At 38.1% G+C, this 19,645-nt stretch overlaps 1 protein-coding gene across 1 annotated transcript; it reads left to right on the top strand.

Moving 5' to 3' along the window:
- Positions 1 to 2,084: 2,084 nt before the first annotated feature.
- LOC306877979 (FAST kinase domain-containing protein 4-like) lies at positions 2,085 to 13,816 on the top strand. Its single transcript, XM_079430049.1, has 12 exons — positions 2,085 to 2,165; positions 3,030 to 3,499; positions 3,580 to 3,761; positions 5,573 to 5,717; positions 5,835 to 6,009; positions 6,099 to 6,256; positions 6,406 to 6,516; positions 6,600 to 6,744; positions 8,791 to 9,033; positions 9,184 to 9,295; positions 9,380 to 9,494; positions 12,393 to 13,816. Exons 2-12 carry the CDS (start codon positions 3,098 to 3,100, stop codon positions 12,492 to 12,494), a joined length of 1,890 nt encoding a protein of 629 aa, XP_079286175.1. The 5' UTR covers positions 2,085 to 2,165; positions 3,030 to 3,097; the 3' UTR covers positions 12,495 to 13,816.
- Positions 13,817 to 19,645: the final 5,829 nt, after the last annotated feature.

The raw sequence follows: 19,645 nt of genomic DNA, 5'->3' as shown, positions 1-19,645 counted from the left end.
AACAGCCTTGTATGAGATTGAACCATTTCCCTTCTCCCCTGCCTGGCACGTGATCTTTAAGGAGGGAAAATGTACTTCTTTTTCACTCAAACATGGCTGTCTTTACAAACCTGTGTTAACAGTTTCCAGACCTGAGCTTCCTTGAGATGCTACTAAATCCTGGCATCTAGTCTTACTTTATATTTCCAGAGGGCAATGTACAAAAAAATATTTCCCAAAATCCAAAGAAAAAAAAAACAATTATATGATATTAACTCAATATATAATTTTATATAATTATATTATACTCTCCTAAAGTGTCATAACATTTGAGAATGCCACTATCCTTCTACTACAGTGCCATTTCAAAAGACTTTCCACACTATAGTACTATACTTGAAAATCAAGTCTGCACACTCCACCAAAAATCACATGCAAGATAAAAGATTAATGAAAAAAAACAAGGCAACCGTTTCGGTCACGTGTTGATCTTTTGCAATGCCAAACACAGTACTGCAATATCCTGAAAATAATCAGCCAAACTACAAAATAAATTAAATATGCAACTACCTCCACAAACAATGTATTCTTAGTACCTCTGTCTGAATGAACAGAATATATAATTTTCTATTTTCTTCTTGGCCGTTATGTTTTGCTATCTTGACTGCTGCAGCACTCCATTATAGACACAGATTAGGCTGATTTAGGCGAAATCATCCTCTACATAATGTTGCAAAATGTTCATTTTGTTTGCTGCTTTCATGCTATTACTGAGCCCATAATAGACCCCTATTGTGCAGGTGTGCACTCTGTTTCCATTAGAGAATAATACCACTGGAGCGGTTAATGAAGGATTTGATCAGTTCAATCAGTTTATATTGTTCGGTACACAAAACCTGGAGCTTTATGGCTGAGCTTACCAATCACCAGACTAGCTCAAATATAATTTCAATCAAGACAAAAAGCAATAGATGTATGTCTATCACCATCAAAAAATAATGTACATTTTTTTAGGCAGCATGCCTGACCAACTGAACAAGTGGGAAGTGAATTAAATTGATTAATGAATTAATCAATGTTGCCATCTGCTGCTCGTCTTGAGGAATAGGATTTTCGCCCTACTTGCAACCTTCTGCAATAGTTCTCTCGTTTGCTAGATTGCAAAACTCTTCGTAAATGAATCAATACAAACAAACATAATGCTTTGTTAGTCACTTATTTCAAATGAGTGAGTGTATCTGAATGAAAACCATGGGATTATTATAACCTTAAATTTAAATATTACCTCAAACTCACATGGCAACACAGTTTACCACTGTCATTTTAATGAGATTAAGGTTATTTTCTAGAAGCTAGAACATATTAAAACCAGAGTACCGTAACTGAGGTTTAAATCTATAGGTTCTGAAAGGTAAGTACGAGGCAATATACAAACGTGTATAAAATGTTCATACACAGGCCAGTTCAAGACTAACTTGAACAATTTTATATTATTTGAAATAATTAAAAGAGCAGTTTCATGTCTGTCCTTGTAAATTGATATAAGGTTTAGGAACTAATTACAAATAAATAATGCAATACATTTTAGAGGAAAAGTAATTAATAATCTACTTGCCCTGTTGAAGATTTAATTAGTTAGTAATTAATTACTTTTGTAGAGTAATTTATCCAACGCTGATCATTAAAAATTAATAAAAAATAAATAAATAAATGTACTTGACTACTGATAGTGTTGTACTTAGAAGTGTTATAATTTCAGATGAAGAACATTGGTATTACTATTTTATGCGTGTATGTATTTATTTATTTATTTCAACCTGTGAATTTATGTTTTTGACTTGAAAATTGTTGAAATGAATAAGATTAATAAGGTAAAATTGAGTTTGCTTCTTTGGTCACCAAATTGATACAACAGGTAGGCTATTTCCAAAGTAACAAAGTGTGGATATACAAGTAAAATATATTTATATATACAAAATATGTTGTTAAAATTGCAGTAATACATGTGCGACGTAATTATTAGCAGTGTCAAATTTCGAAATGTACATTCTAGGCATGCTGACCAATCACAATGCGCTGTCTAAATCACGTGTTGCCGGTTCGCTGACGCAAAACCTCCGCGACTCCTACTGATCGTTCCGCCATGTGAATGTCGTCGCCGATGTTATAAAAGCTGAGTTGACAAGGTAAGAAAGCAATGTTTGCTCTACCGGTGGTGACAGCGCAGTCCTGTTCAGTTTCGCTAAAACATGTTTATTGAACTGTATCAGTGTTTACTGGTTTTGCCTAAAAATCTTGCTTATAATGATGACAGTTTCGTAAGCTTATCGCGGCGCCTGCCCAAATCGGCAAGGTCAGAATAGACTTTAACCCATGACAGACAGCCCGGTCATTTAGACATTTGACAGATCTTTATATGGTAGTTAGATTCAGTATATTCGGAGTGTTGAAGCCCAATAAGTTACTCTTCTTTTTTTTTTTTTTGAAAGCAAAAATAATACTATAAACAGTTCTTCTAGCACTCTCTATTCTAATTGTATTTTCTTTTCTTTTTTTAAAAACGTGCCCCTTTTAGACTTGCACTCTATTAATTTACTAACTGCTTGTTTTCTTTAAAAAAGACTAACACTAGCTTCTCTGTTCTTTTTTGTATTATATGTTTTATTTTATTTATTATACACTTAACAAAGTGTATAATAAATAAAATACACTTTGCTTTTTATTTATTTTATAATAATAATAGAACAAACTTGTTACGTGTATTGCATTAGGCTGAGACTTGTAATAGCACTTGCATATCATTGCTCTTTTGTTGATTTTGATTGCTTCCATTGTCCTCATTTGTAAGTCACTTTAGATAAAAGCATCTGCTAAATGACTGTAAATGTAATGTAAAGTTAAAGAATGTTATTTGCTAAATGCATTTTTAAGTGCAAAACACCACCATATAAATTCATATCAGTATCTAACTGGTTGCTATTTTTATATAAGTTGGGCTCATTTGCTCACAACTGAGACTTTTCTTCTATTGCTGTCTGGTTGATTCTTAGGTGCTCAGGTGGGATGTGGGTGCAAATGCTTTGACTGGTTGTTGAATACAGGAAGTGCCCTTTTCAAAATGACCACCAGGCTGCTGTGCAGATGGGCGCGATTATTACCTCGCTGCCCTCAGGCTGCCACAACCTCAGCCCAACTACAGACCTTCACAGTCCACCAGACAGAGCCAGTGTGCCTGATGTCCCTGTTTTGGACCCGACCATCCGCTAGGCACCTCTGTCAGGGCAATGAACTGGCTAGGATGGAGGAGATATTTCCATATGACCAAACGCAACTAGTCCAACTTGTTGAAAAGGCATCCACCCCAGAGGAAGTGCTTCAGTTATGGGCAGAGCAAGGCGGCTCTGCCAGCGATGCTGCCAGGTGTCTGCTCCAGCTGAACCTGCGGGTCATGGAGAAGGGTGGCGAAGGAATCCTACAGGATCCGCGCTGCGAGAGCATGCTGGAGACTGTACAATCTCAGGTAACCAAGATTGATTTAAAAGTCCACTTGTCACTGATATTATAGAGTAGAAGATTATCTTTGTTGTTGTTCTCTCACAGGTGTCCTCAGTGTGGAATGGATCTCTTGTGGGTCTTCTACGTGCTCTCACTATGTTGGGTCTCCCTTCTGATGCCCCTCTACTCCGCTCCATCCAGAATGAAGTGCTCTGGAGGATCCGACGCCTCTCCTACCGTCACCTGGCCTACCTGGTGGACTGGGTAGCCTTTCAGAGAAGACGAGGGTGGGATTCACATGCTTGACAAAGCTTGATTCCTAATTATAGGAATTATTACTACATGATAATTTAAAATTTAACATTTTAGGGATGATTAGTAGTCAGTGAAATTATGAGCTAGTTGACTATAGGCGTTGACTTTTTTTTCAGATTTTTGCTTTAGCTGTAAAATTTTAATATACATGCAGACAGGCTAATTTAAAAAAAATTGTGCTATGATGCCTATATTCATTGTTCTGGTGGATATGAATCTGACTAATTGTAAAGAACTTCCTTAAAGGGGTCATATGACGTTGCTAAAAAGAACATTATTTTGTGTAATGTAATGTGTTTATGCGGTTTAAGGTAAAAAAAAAAACATTATTTTCCACATACTGTACATTATTGTTGCTCCTCTATGCCCCGCCTTTCTAAAACGCGTCGATTTTTACAAAGCTCATCGTTCTGAGAAGCGAGGCGTGCTCTGATTGGCTAGCTATCCAGTGCGTTGTGATTGGCCGAATACCTCAAGCGTCCAGTGGGGACATAATTACTGATTATTATAATTTATACTCTTTTACCATGTCTAGATTTGTGATCGGAGAAACAACAAGCACTACTCTACACAACTCAAAACTCGCGTTTGAATAGTCAGTCGAAACACAGCGTCCACGACATGGCGTTGGTGGCGAGTAGCCCCAGATTGCACCCTGGATGATGGGGCGGGGGAACACATTAAGGTGGGGCGACACATGTCGCTCCGCCCACCCCCAATTTCATTGATTTATAATACAGCAGAGCTTATTGGTGTAGACGTTTGAGCATGAGCCTTCTTTTATATACGTTTTTATGAATGATCTATGCTGTCAGCAATCTCAATTGTTATTTTTGTTTTCTTTGCGCAAAAACTATTCTCGTGGCTTTATAAAATTACAGTTGAACACCTGATGTTACATGGATTATTTTATCGATCTCTTTGCTACGTTTCTGGACATGGGAACATTTCAGTTGTGTTGCTGTCTATGGAGGGTCTGAGAGCTCTCAGATTCAAACAAAATTATCTTAATTTGTGTTCCGATGATGAACGGAAGTCTTACGGGTTTGGAACGACATCGGGGGGGGGGGATTAATGACAATTTTAATTTTTGGGTGATCTAACCCTTTAATAAATACAAAAATAGTAATCACAGAGAAGGTCTCTTTTACTCATTAAAAGTGCTCACGTAGCCTACCTATTGCACAGATTTATAGCTCTGAGTGATTTAATATTCGATAGTTATGCAGGTCTATATGGCTACAATGATCGAGTGTTAATAACTGAATCTAAATTCATCCCGTACACCGATTAGAACACGCACACACAATGAGGGTGTATTGAGCCACACAACATTTTTAACATTGATAATAATAGGAAATGTTTCATGAACACCAAATCAGTAATGATTTCTGTAGGATCATAACAGGATCGTAACGCTGAAGACTGGATCAATGATGATGATAAATTCAGTTTTGCCATCACAGGAAAAAAATACATTTAAAAATAGATTAAAACAGAAAACAGTTAAAAACAGTAAAAAAAAAAAAATTACTATTTTAAAATGTTACTTATTCTGTATTTTCGATCAAATAAATGCAGTCTTCCTGAGCAGAAGAGACTTATTAACAAAACTAATCTTATCGACCCCAACCATTTGAGCATTTTTATGTGTCTGCTTGATATGAATGAATACCTACATCAGTCTTTTTTCTTAAAAGTTTCTTAAGTTCTTGATGCTGTAGTTGGTCCAGTAAGTAGTAGCTGGTTTGTTCTCATAATGTTGTTGTTTGTGTTGTGAAAGGTATGAAAATGAAGCGCTTACCACAGCCCTGCTGAAACAACTGGAGCTGCGCTGGACAGAGCTGTGTGACAGTCGCACCATCAGTATTCTCATGAGCCGTGCTTCGCTTTTCACCCCCTCTCTCATGGATAAACTGGAGGACAAAGTGAGTGCACACACACAAACACGTTTAGCTAGTTAGCCAACCAAACATATTTGAACACACTTTTGAAATTACATTGTTGTATTAAGCTTGTGTACCTTGATTATCAAACACTTCCAGGCTCTGGAGTTGGCAGAGAGCTTCAGCTCAGAGGATATCCGGAGAGTGGCATTTGCACTAGCCTCTCAAAACAGACGGGCCGTTCCTTTGTTACGTGCTCTCTCATACCACCTGAACCAGAAACCCTCTTTTGAACTGAAAACACCATTGCTGCTTGACATTGCATATGCCTATGGTCAGTGAGATTTTTTTGTTAGTTTTTTTTTTTAAACCTGATTAAACAGATTGTATAAATAATTGTTCTCATCTTTCTCTAAATAAAAGGTAAGCTGAATTTTCATCAGACACAAGTGCTCCAGAGAATTGCGGCGGAGCTATTGCCTAGGTTATCAGAACTGAGTTCCCTCGACGTAACCCGTTGTGCCAAGTCTCTAGCTTTTCTCAAGTGGCTCCACTTGCCTCTATTTGAAGGTTTTGCTCAGGTTGGAATGATTTCTTATAAAATCCGCACCACCAAGTAAATTATACTTTTCTTGAAGGCAACCATTTATTTAGTTTGATTTTAATCACCTTTCCTTCACCAGTCTCCTTCTACATATTTATTCTTTTTCCCCTCTCTGTTGTTTTTCAGCACTATGTGAGTAATAGTAAAAACTACAGCACTCCACAGGTGTGTAATCTCCTCATATCTTTTGCCAAACTCAACTTCCAACTTGGCAAAGGAGAGGAGTTTTACCAAAAGGTAACCAAAAACAGTGAGATGCATATATTTAGATAGATATATAGATATGCATGCATGTAATCTGTGTGTGTCTATGTCTATAGGTACACAAAGCTTTGGAAGGTTCCTTTCAGAATTTAGAGCCTTTCCTGAAAACAGATGTGGTCTGGTCGCTGTGTGTACTGAACCAGGCCAATCCTGATTACATCTCCTCTGTTACGAAGTATGACTTTCAGAAGAAACTTACAGGTGCGTAGGAATGAATGAGCTAAAAATATTCAGCAAAGGCTGTACTGTTCATTTTGGGAAAGCTGATGAATTCACATTTCTGATATTGCATTGTGATTAATATCATTTGTTGTTCTCATCCAAAACACAGAGTGGCAGTATAGCCTCATTTTCTTGTATCTGTCTTTATTTTCACGAAAGGCAGATCTTACATACACTACTCTTTTATTTAAAATAATTATATTCCTTAGAACTTTCTATTCTTCAGAGTATTCTAAAAAAAACAAAGATCATGTTTTCAATAAAAATATTAAGCAGCACAACTGTTTTTAACATTATTGTTTTAACATTTTTTATTTAACATTATTATTGCCTAAACTAAAAAAAGGGGGGAAGGGGGGGGGGGGAGTCGTGGCCCAATGGTTAGAGAGTCGGACTCGTAATCCAAAGGTTGCGGGTTCGAGTCTCGGGCCGACAGGGATTGTAGGTGGGGGGAGTGAATGTCCAGCGCTCTCTCCACCCTCAATACCACGACTGAGGTGCCCTTGAGCAAGGCACCGAACTCCCAACTGCTCCCCGGGCGCCGCAGCATAAATGGCTGCCCACTGCTCCCGGTGTGTGTTCACAGTGTGTGTGTGTTCACTGCTGTGTGTGTGCATGTTGGATGGGTTAAATGCAGAGCACGAATTCCGAGTATGGGTCACCATACTTGGCTGAATGTCACTTCACTTAATTTTAAAAAATCATTTTCTTGAGCAGCAAATCAGCATATTGGAATGATTTCTGAAGGATCATGTGACACTGAAGACTGGAGTAATGGCTGCTGAAAATTCAGCTTTGTTATCACAGGAATACATTTAATTTACAATGTACAAAAATATAATTTGTGTAATATTTCACAATATTGATGTATTTACTATATTTTGATTTTATATGTTAAAGGGGGTCATATGATGCAATTTCAAGTTTTCCTTTCTCTTTGGAGTGTTACAAGCTATTTGTGCATAGATAAGATCCCTGAAGTTGCAAAGACTAAAGTCTCAAAACCAAAGAGATATTCTTTATAAAAGTTAAAACTCGACCATGCCCCCCTAAAACGACTCATTTAAACACGCCCCCACATGTCTACGTCACTGTGTGGGAAGATTTGCAAAACACCACCCAAATGTATACGCAATGAAAGAAGGCAGAACTATAATTCTCACTGTAGTATTGTCGCTGCTGCCGGTGTTGTGCCGAATTCTGACCGCCGCCAGATTATTACCCCCCTAGTATTGGTAGGTTTAGGGTTAGGTGTGGCGGAGGGGTGGGGTTAGGATTAGGCAATCAGGTAGCGATTTCAATGAGGGAGGTAATAATTTGGCAGGGAGTGGAAAATGGGCACAACACTGGGACACAGCATCACAATACGGTAAGGGGGCGTAACATTTCCATCTCACGCTTGAGGTATTCAGCCAATCACAACGTACTGGATAGCTGGCCAATCAGAGCACACCTCATCCTTCTCAGAACGATGAGCTTTGTAAAAATCAGCAAGTTTCAGAAAGGCGGGGCATAGAGGAGCAACAATAATGTACAGTATGTGGAAAATAATGTGTTTTTTTGAACCTTAAACCACATAAACACATTGCATTACACCAAATATACAAAATAATGTTATTTTTAGCAACGTCATATGGCCCCTTTAATAAATGCAGATTTGGTTAGCGTAAGGGACTTCTTTTTTCAAAAGAATATTTAAAGAACTTGCCAACCCCAAAGCTTTGAATGGTAGTCTATTTTAAGGAATGGTTCACCCCAAAATGAAAATATTTAATATGATATCAACCCAAAATGAAAATATTTAATATGATATCTTATGATTAAATTATTTATTCACTCTCACGTCGATTTAAACTTGTATGCTGATATTTTTTTCCATGGAACACATAAACACAAATGTCAATCACCATATACTTTTTTTCATACAAGGACAGTTCATATTGACCAAGGCTGTCATTTTGTGCACTATAGTCAGTCTGCAGTCGTATGATTATCATTATAAATTTTTCCTGACCTATCCAACAGGTGGCATTGTGGATCGGACTGAGAGCTATCGGCTGAAATTGCTGCATATCTCTGCCTTTGCTCAGTTGGAGCCTCTAGGAATCACTATTGAATCCCCCGCTGTGCTGCTGCTAGCTCCCCAGAGCAAAGTGGAGGTCAGCACCCCTCTGCAGAGCAGCCTACACACAGCCCTCCAGAGCCTGACCAACGGCCAGACACAGGCCCTCCGCACTGCTGTCAAAACCATATACGGCTGGACAATAGGTGAGTAGCAACTGTGAACACCAGCACGATGTGAATTATGTACTTTTTTCAAGGTAACCGGTCATAGATTTATTCATGATTCATGAATCCTTAAATTGTAGTCTAACAGAACCTGTTAATTTGTGAATCTATTGATTGTTTTCGCCACAGACGGAGAACTTGTGGTAGATTCAGAAAATAAACCTATTGATTTGGAGAACTTGCAAGCCCCTCATTTACCTGGAGGAGGTGGACGTGATGCCTTACCTGCAGGGGCTCGACGGTGGGTGTTAAAGTGAAAGCCTTGTCCTAAGCTCACATACAGAGATGATTTCTAAATATGTCAATTGTGTTTGTCCATTTGCAGAATAGCATTTGTGGCTTGGGAGTTTCCTAACTTTTGCCTCAGGAGCAAGGATCTTCTGGGCCGCTTTGCCATGCGGAAACGCCACCTACAGCTGGCTGGGTTTATAGTGGTGGAGGTGAGACACAGTAAAATACAAGGAGAGGAGATGTAGGGCTTGGCGATATAGCTAAATGCATTTATCACAAAATAATGTTCCATATCTTTTGGTATCGGTAATTATTGAAAAATGAATTTTGATTGGTTGTCCGTGTCTTAATTGGCTGAAAAATAATTGTGATTCCAGTGCTATCTTTCCTCTGTTATCATTTTATCTGTAGTGTTGTCACTTCACGATTCTGTTTACACAAAAAAATTAGTGTAGTGTTGTCACTTCACGATTCTGTTTACACTGTTTACACAAAAAAACTATATTATTGTCCACACAAATGCCTGTTAACTTTATTATAAGCATGCTCTGAAGTTTGTCATTTGCCTCTTTAACCATTCAAGTTCTTTGATGTGCATTCTGAATGGCTTTTAATGTTTTTGTTCATCGACTGGAAAAAAAACAGTCTGAACGTGATTCCAACAATAGTGTTCCTCTTTGTCTTTATTATACATTAGTTGTGGTGATGACCTCTTTATTCTCATAGAATTAAAACAATTATTGTAACATATTTATCATTATAGTTATACATACTTGCTGAAAAAACAGCCCTTTAGAACAAACATTATAGTTATCTTGTAAATACGTTTTAATGAAGTGAGAGGGCAGCAGTGTTTACTGCACAAAAGTAAGCTAATTTTGTAAGCATCATTTAATTAGGGATAAGTTACATGGGCATTAGTAGTTAGATTCTTAGTATCTGGTATACATCATTTACTGATGGTCTTCTGACTCACAATAGTACTTCTTGTTTGATATACTCTCCTTTTTATAATACCAGTGTAGTTAGCCTGATTAGCTCTATTCCTATTGTCACAGCTATTACATGGCAGGCAGTCCCCCCTGGCTTTGGGTTATAAATAGCTGAGGTAAAGACAGAACTGTGGAAAAGGAGTCAGGCTCTGTCTGCAGCATGTAGGCCAATCCTTTTAGCCCTCTACCTCCTGGGGTACAGTTAGATAGAGTTGGTTGGACTCCTCTTGACTTCCAACTGAGCACAGGCCTGACATAATGCTCTTGCCATTTGATGCGCTAGCTGACAACAGCCATTTTAATACACCAGAGTTCATAACACGTCTCCATTTTCTGTTTTCCTGAGATTGATTTTTGTATCGCATCACAAAAGTTTGGCAAAATTTAACAGGTAAAATGTTCTATGGTCAGTTATGTTGTATATATACAAATATACAACATAAGTATTCAGACCCTTTGCTGTGACCCTTTGCTGTCCATTTTTTCGGATCATCCTTGAGATGGTTCTACACCTTCATTTGAGTCCAGCTGTGTTTGATTATACTGACTGGACTTAATTAGAAAAGCCACACACCTGTCTATATAAGACCTTACAGCTCACAGTGCATGTCAGAGCAAATGAGAATCATGAGGTGAAAGGAACTGCATGAAGAGCTCAGAGACAGAATTGTGGCAAGGCACAGATCTGGCCAAGGTTACAAAAAAAATTCTGCTGCACTTAAGGTTCCTAAGAGCACAGTGGCCTCCATAATCCTTAAATGGATGACGTTTGGGACGACCAGAACGCTTCTTAGAGCTGGCCGTCCGGCCAAACTGAGCTATCGGGGGAGAAGAGCCTTGGTGAGAGAGGTAAAGAAGAACCCAAAGATCACTGTGGCTGACCTCCAGAGATGCAGTCGGGAGATGGGAGAAAGTTGTAGAAAGTCAACCATCACTGCAGCCCTCTACCAGTCGGGGCTTTATGGCAGAGTGGCCCGACGGAAGCCTCTCCTCAGTGCAAGACACAAAAAAACACCGGAAGGACCACAAGATGGTGAGAAATAAGATTCTCTGGTCTGATGAGACCAAGATAGAACTTTTTGGCCTTAATTCTAAGCGGCATGTGTGGAGAAAACCAGGCACTGCTCATCACCTGTCCAATACAGTCCCAACAGTGAAGCATGGTGGTGGCAGCATCATGCTGTGGGGGTGTTTTTCAGCTGCAGGGACAGGACGACTGGTTGCAATCGAAGGAAAGATGAATGCGGCCAAGTACAGGGATATCCTGGACGAAAACCTTCTCCAGAGTGCTCAGGACCTCAGACTGGGCCGAAGGTTTACCTTCCAACAAGACAATGACCCTAAGCACACAGCTAAAATAACGAAGGAGTGGCTTCACAACAACTCCGTGACTGTTCTTGAATGGCCCAGCCAGAGCCCTGACTTAAACCCAATTGAGCATCTCTGGAGAGACCTAAAAATGGCTGTCCACCAACGTTTACCATCCATCTGACAGAACTGGAGAGGATCTGCAAGGAGGAATGGCAGAGGATCCCCAAATCCAGGTGTGAAAAACTTGTTGCATCTTTCCCAAGAAGACTCATGGCTGTATTAGATCAAAAGGGTGCTTCTACTAAATACTGAGCAAAGGGTCTGAATACTTAGGACCATGTGAAATTTCAGTTTTTCTTTTTTAATAAATCTGCAAAAATGTCAACAATTCTGTGTTTTTCTGTCAATATGGGGTGCTGTGTGTACATTAATGAGGAAAAAAAATAACTTAAATGATTTTAGCAAATGGCTGCAATATAACAAAGAGTGAAAAATTTAAGGGGGTCTGAATACTTTCCGTACCCACTGTATATAGAGAGAGTGAGAGAGAGAAAGAAAGAGAGCGCAGAGTTTACACAGAAGTCACTTTTAAACCAAGCAGTTGGCCAATGCAATGAATCAGCAGTCATGACCAATTATGAACACACTGTGAAATTTTTTTTTTTTCAGATTCCATGGATATCTTATTGAACGACTCGTGAATATTTGCCAAACAACAGTAAATGTTTGGCAAATATTCTTCACAACTTCACTCTCAAGTATACTGATGTGTCACAACTTCACTCCTTATGTGTTACCCTACAGGTGCCGTACTTTGAATGGCTGGAGCTGAAGTCTGACTGGCAGAAAGTGGCTTACTTGAAAGACAAATTAGGGAAGGCTGTGGCTGAGGACATGGCTAAGTGAGCCATCAAGCCTGTCAATAACTTTAAATGCTTTTGACACAGGCTGCTCACATCAACAGCCCCAGACAATAACATGACTTACAGATGAGGGAATGACAGAGATTTTGAGTAATGCAAACAAACACACACACAACAAAGAGATCGTTGCAGCATCCTCAATTCCCATGATCCACCCGAACATCAGAGTGGAAATCAAATGCATCTGGGAGCTGTGATCAATCTCTGCAGGAACAGAAAGCAGAGCCTCCAGAAATCAGCAGATGCTCGGAAGCAACAGAGTCGTGTATCCGCTGCCTTCCCAAAAAAGAAACTCTCAGCCAAGAGCTAGGCGAATGTTGTGAAATGAAAGCATGAGTGATCTGAAGGGCATGAGCAATGTTCACCACAGGGGAAAACAACTAAATGATCAGACCTTCGTGTTAATCGTCCATGTCCTCGCAAACAACTGGACATTCACATTCTCTACTCACTCTTCCACTTACAATAAATACATACACCTTCTGTTTTTGATGCTGTTGCCTAGACAACACATGGGGCTTTCCTTGTTGCCAAGGAGACAGTTGTTAGGCTGGAAAAGGGATTGAGAGTTCAGTACTTCAAGATTTCATTACACTTAGAAAGCACCACTCTACTGGTGTTATGTCATTAAAAAAAGAAAAAGTAAAATAACTCTACTTGCCTCACCTGATATCTGTATATTTGCAAATATGCTTGTGATTTAATTAAAAATATGTAAAAACAAGGTAGTATGTAAGAATACATTGGATTTTAGTAAATATTTCCTTTAAATGTTTATTTTGGAAAGATCATCATTGCATTCTGGTATGTTTAGACCTAGATGCAGACCTGTTTGTTGTCAGGTAAGCCTGAAGCACATACTTTTATCAGTCTTCATGGAGAACAGACATTCCTGTTGAAATCTTGAAAGATTTTGTGCAGAGAATGGATTTTCTTCATTTAAGACTTTCACCGCCATGTTTGCAATGTGTTATCGAATCTCGTATTTTCATCAAAAAGCATATGGTGACTCATGGCTGTATTTTGCAGAATGTGGTTTGTTGGCTGTCTGTCTGCAGTCATGCTGTGATGTTAAAATATTAAAATATTTTGTGTAATGAGCATAGAAGTCTGATGAAATGTGTACTGATCTTAATTTATTTTTCTATCTGTTACTATGATTTAAGACTTCATAAACAGACACGGAGTTATGGTTTGTGGTGCTGAGCAAATGTCCTGATATGTATCAGAATCTAATGAATGTTTTTTTAATAATGAGCTGTCTATTATCTCAATTAACAATAAATATTTAGGTGTATCTGATGTTAGCTCAAATATGCAGGCTATTTTACTCTTAAATCACTCAAAAATTGAAGTCACCGTTCCCCTCAAGTCTTTCTTTTACCTTGTTTAACTTTTGTTTTTAATTATGCCTGCTGATTTATAATTTAGAACCTATGTTGCTTTAAAGTCTTTGGTCTATATTTCCTTTTTTTTTTTTTTAATAATGTAATCACTTGACTGGTATAACGCAATGACATCTTATTGAGTATCGAAATATTTTTGGGACAGACCTCAAAAAGATCTGGCTACCGCTTTTGTGGTCAGATTGCCAACTAACACAACAGTTAAATAAAGTTAAATAAATTGAGTAACTTACATTTTAGATCCAAATATTCCAGGTTACTTTTTCGGTTTTGCTTCGCCAGCGAAAACGTTTCCGATCAACTCAAGTTTCCGAGAAACACGTGGACGTTCCAGGATGAACGAATCGGTTTAATAAATGATTCAATGACTCCTTCATAAAGAACAGTCACTTGTTGCCATCTACTGGCGTCACGATGTAATCACCACCAAGCAGACAACAGCTCAAAAACGCGCTAAAACACAAACAATCAGAATAAAACAAACAGTGAAGTTTCAGCGCTTTGAACACTGTTCGATCACATTGTTGTATAATATAGACATAGTTCGAAAGTATGCAAAATAATGTGCCAGTATTAAATCTATTGCAAACTATAATGGATGACAATCAAACTTGGCGAGAGTTTCACAGGATTGAGCCCGACCTCTGTTTACGCTGCCCCGGCCCTCTCATTGAAAAGGAACTCCAGGTAAGTTTTTTTCCCGAACTGCTCACTGTGCCAAACTTTACTATCCCCTGCTGGAAAAGAATTCTGTTCACCTGCTAGAAATCAAAAATTGTCAAGGGATGAAGCTTATTTTAAACTCCTAAAAATATTTTTTTTTTTCTCGCCATAGCTACAGATAAATGGGACCTTTTCATTGCACGAAAAGTTCTTTTAGTGAAAAATGGTTCTTAGTAATATTAAAATGTTCTACACAATGAAAAAAAAAATCTTTTTTAAGAACTGTTCGCTGAAAGGTTCTTTGGGGAATCATGTAGCCTATCATGGCATCAATGCCACTGTCATTAGCTAGGCCTATAAAAAAAAATACAACTCTGGTTTAAAATAAATAGCTTGTAATCGAATTATTTATAAATTTGTTTGTTGTTTTGCCTTATGATATGACATTACTGAGCTCAGCCCGTCATGTATAATTTTAAAGATGACTGGGTTTTTTTGTAAGGGCTTACACTGCATGTTTGTATAGCCAGGCAGTGACATCGGTGCAAGAGGAAATAAGTTTTTGTTTTAGTCCTTCTAGTCTTCCTTACTTTGAAGGCAGGTCGACCCCAGCTCAGGTTAGCTCAGTCAGACTGAGTTATGCAAGGGCCCCTCTGCAGAGCCTTGAAGAATGAAGGAGAGCTGACCTCTCTGCAGGCTATAGGGAAGGAGATGAGTAGTTATTCTTCCTTATTTGATCCGCACATCTCTCATTCTGTTTATTTGACCATTTATCGATTATGATAGAAGGCCCTCTCCAATCTCTTTTTAATGGGTCATCTGAATTTAGCACACATTTCAAATGTTTTATTGAGTCTGGTGTCGAAAAACTTGACCTGTCTGCACAAAACTGTTATAATGTTATAGCAGTAAGAGCAGAACCAACTCCCTGATAATGCACATGGTTTTTATAGTAAAGCACATATGAACATACAGGTGCTGGTCATAAAATTAGAATATCATGAAAAAGTTTATTTCAGTAATACCATTCAAAAAGTGAAACTTGTATATTAGATTCATTCATTACACACAGACTGATATATTTCAAATGTTTATTTCCTTTCATTTTGATGATTATAACTGACAACTAATGAAAGTCCCAAATTCAGTATCTCAGAAAATTAGAATATTGTGAAAATGTTCAATATTGAAGACCCCTAGTGCCACACTCTAATCAGCTAATTAACTCAAAACACCTGCAAAAGCCTTTAAATGGTCTCTCAGTCTAGTTCTGTAGGCTACACAATCATGGGGAAGACTGCTGACTTGACAGTTGTCCAAAAGACGACCATTGACACCTTGTACAAGGAGGGCAAGACACAAAAGGTCATTGCTAAAGAGGCTGGCTGTTCACAGAGCTCTGTGTCCAAGCACATTAATAGAGAGGTGAAGGGAAGGACAAGATGTGGTAGAAAAAAGTGTACAAGCAATAGGGATAACCACACCTTGGAGAGGATTGTGAAACAAAACCCATTCAAAAATGTGGGGGAGATTCACAAAGAGTGGACTGCAGCTGGAGTCAGTGCTTCAAGAACCACCACGCACAGATGTATGCAAGACATGGGTTTTATCTGTCGCATTCCTTGTGTCAAGCCACTCTTGAACAAGAGACAGCGTCAGAAGCTTCTTGACTGGACTGCTGCTGAGTGGTCCAAAGTTATGTTCTCTGATGAAAGTAAATTTAGCATTTCCTTTGGAAATCAAGGTCCCAGAGTCTGGAGGAAGAGATGAGAGGCACATAATCCACGTTGCTTGAAGTCCAGTGTAAAGTTTCCACAGTCATTGATGGTTTGGGGTGCCATGTCGTCTGCTGGTGTTGGTCCATTGTGTTTTCTGAGGTCCAAGGTCAACGCAGCCGTCTACCAGGAAGTTTTAGAGCACTTCATGCTTCCTGCTGCTGACCAACTTTATAGAGATGCAGATTTCATTTTCCAACAGGACTTGGCACCTGCACACACTGCCAAAGCTACCAGTACCTGGTTTAAGGACCATGGTCTCCCTGTTCTTGATTGGCCAGCAAACTCGCCTGACCTTAACCCCATAGAAAACCTATGGGGTATTGTGAAGAGGAAGATGCAATACGCCAGACCCAACAATTCAGAAGAGCTGAAGGCCACTATCAGAGCAACATGGGCTCTCATAACACCTGAGCAGTGCCACAGACTGATCGACTCCATGCCACGCCACATTGCTGCAGTAAGCCAGGCCAAAGGAGCCCCAACTAAATATTGAGTGCTGTACATGCTCATACTTTTCAATTGGCCAACATTTCTAAAAATCATTTTTTTTGCATTGGTCTTAATTGATATTCTAATTTTCTGAGATACTGAATTTGGGACTTTCATTTGTTGTCAGTTATAATCATCAAAATTAAAGGAAATAAACAATTTGAAATATATCAGTCTGTATGTAATGAATGAATCTAATATACAAGTTTCACTTTTTGAAATGGTATTACTGAAATAAATAAACTTTTTCATGATATTCTAATTTTATGACCAGCACCTGTACTTTTCATGTAGTGTCTGGGAATTTCTAAGTAAACTGATCCATCATTTTACCAGGAAAACCTGTGACCCTTTCTCTGAATTTAATCAAATTCGAGAGTCATCTTTATGTGTCTGTCTCTATTCTTGTTCACTTTCACTTTCAATATATATAAATGTATTGAGAGAATAGTGCTTTATCACACTGTAAGACTGTTCCAGTCCTCCAGTTCCCTAAAATTACAGAGAAAGATCCAGATGTTTAAAACAGAAAGTGCGAGGCAGAAAGAAAAGAAAACTCAGGAAAGTCCCTAAGTCTTGCCAGTGCTGGAACCTGCTGAATATTGGATTCCCTTTCTAAAGCATGCATGAGCTCTCCCCCACAGTTGCCGTGGAAACATAGCCCTGTACTTGTAGCTAAATTTACTGCAGCATTCCTCACTCTCACTTTCATGAAGCATTGATTTGAAACATTATCATTGAAAGAGCATTTCTACTTCTTTGTCATTTTAAGATACTTCAAAACTGTTTTATAAATTCCTTTATGATTTTAACACATTATATAGCACAATATATTTACAGTACAGTTACAGTATCTCACTTTAACAACCTGTCACAACCAAGGCAAGCACACATCTCTGCATCTCTGGACAAACCTTTTTCCCAATGCATGATGCTAAAACCGATGAAGTGCTCCCTGGGGAGTGACTGTGTTGTATAGACTATACATGTACTGTATAAGTTTTCTTGCTGAAAAAAAATAACACCCAACGCTGGTTTGCTGGTCTTAAAGTTGGTAATGAAATTGCATTATTTTCAATAATATAAGTGAAATGTCTTCTCGAACAAGAAAACATGTAGAGACTGGGATGTGATTGTGTCCATTAAGAATTGACTGGATCGTTGTCATTTGCTAAGTGCTGCAAATGTAAAATAATAATAATAATAATAAATATAAAAAATAGTGATGTGCATGGATAAATAATTCATTTAAAAATAATAATAATATTTACTGCACTAATATTTAAGACACCATGAAATCAAACTGACATTTCTTATTTTTTGTATGGAATATTGTGTTTATTACTATTTATCCTTGCACATTATTAAATATTTATTGATCATTAACATCTGTGATGACGCTCAAGGAATGGACAACCTGTCACTCACATGAGATTGCAAGAATAGCAAACAACAATAATCCAATCGATTCCTGATGGAAAAAAATTAAAGGGATAGTTCACCCAAAAATGAAAATTCTGTCATTAATTACTCACCCTCATATCGTTCCAAACCCGTAAGACCTTCGTTCATCTTCATAACACAAATTAAGATATTTTTGATGAAATTGGAGAGCTTTCTGACCCTCTCATAGACCGCAAGGGTTGCTTACGTTCAGATCAAAGCACGCACATGCATTGTGTTTGCGCTCCAAAATGGTGGCAGGGTGATGCAGAGAAGACGAATTGGTGAATAAAGTCATTATTTTGTTTTCTTTGCACACAAAAAGAATTCTCATAGCTTTGTAAAATTACGGTTGAACCACTGATATCACATGGACCATTTTAACAATGTCCTTACTATGTTTCTTTGCCTTGATTATGATATGACCCTTGCTATCTATGGGAGGGCCAGAAAGCTCTCGGATTTCATCAGAAATATATTAATTTGTGTTATGAAGATGAACGAAGGTCTTACGGGTTTGGAACGACATGAGGGTGAGTAATTAATGACAGAATTTTCATTTTTGGGTGAACTAACCCTTTAAATACCACCATATTTTTCTCGTTTGGGAATCCGTTTCACTTGGATATACACTACAATAATCGCAACTTCCATTTCATGCCGATATGGTGACAAATCAGTTCCTCCCTCAAAATCAAGTCTCCATTAGGAGCACAAGCAATCCTACTAGCTCAAATTGCTTTTAATGGGAATTACCATTAATGTCTGTTTTAGTTAGCTTATCTACTAGCATAGCATATACCAGATTGTCCTGATAGCTTAGTTTACGAATTTGCATGTATTCATAACCATCTTTAATGTAATCAAGTGTTAAATGTATCATTCATTTTAGTTAATAAATTAACAATGTAATTTAAATAACTAAAATTTTATAATTTGAAATGAATTACATAAAATTGGTTTTATTAAGCACTATATAATATCCCATTATATTTTAAATTAAAATTATTTGTATGTACTCTATAGTAACTGATATCTGATGGAGAGCCAATTTTAGGAGGACCCAAACTGTCCCAAAACACCAGGTCTCCCAATCTGTTTTGATGGTTTTAGAGGGGTTTTTGACACTAACACCAGCTTAGCCAGGCTGTGAGAACATCTTAAACCAGCTAAAACCAACAAGCTTAGGCTAGTTTAAACATTTTTTTTTGCATGCTTAGCAGATTAGATTGTATTTTTTCAGTGCACAGCATCTCTATCTTTTTGCCTGTTGTGTTTTGTATTACTATCCCCCTCTCCAAGAGATACAGAAATCTGCTGACATCATTGTCCAAGACCCACTTGCCGAAGGGAGA

This window comes from Barbus barbus, assembly GCF_936440315.1.
Source record: "Barbus barbus genome assembly, chromosome: 12".
Lineage (NCBI taxonomy): Eukaryota > Metazoa > Chordata > Actinopteri > Cypriniformes > Cyprinidae > Barbus > Barbus barbus.
The sequence above is the reverse complement of the archived record's forward strand: the minus strand, read 5'-3'. Positions and strand labels throughout refer to the sequence as shown.

Bases quoted from the DNA above. Each gene is read 5' to 3' on its own strand.
- LOC306877979 (XM_079430049.1), top strand. From the start codon at position 3,098: ATGACCACCAGGCTGCTGTGCAGATGGGCGCGATTATTACCTCGCTGC. The intron at 3,762-5,572 runs GTGGGATTCACA...GTGTTGTGAAAG, and splicing joins GCCTTTCAGAGAAGACGAGG to GTATGAAAATGAAGCGCTTA. The intron at 5,718-5,834 runs GTGAGTGCACAC...AAACACTTCCAG, and splicing joins TGGATAAACTGGAGGACAAA to GCTCTGGAGTTGGCAGAGAG.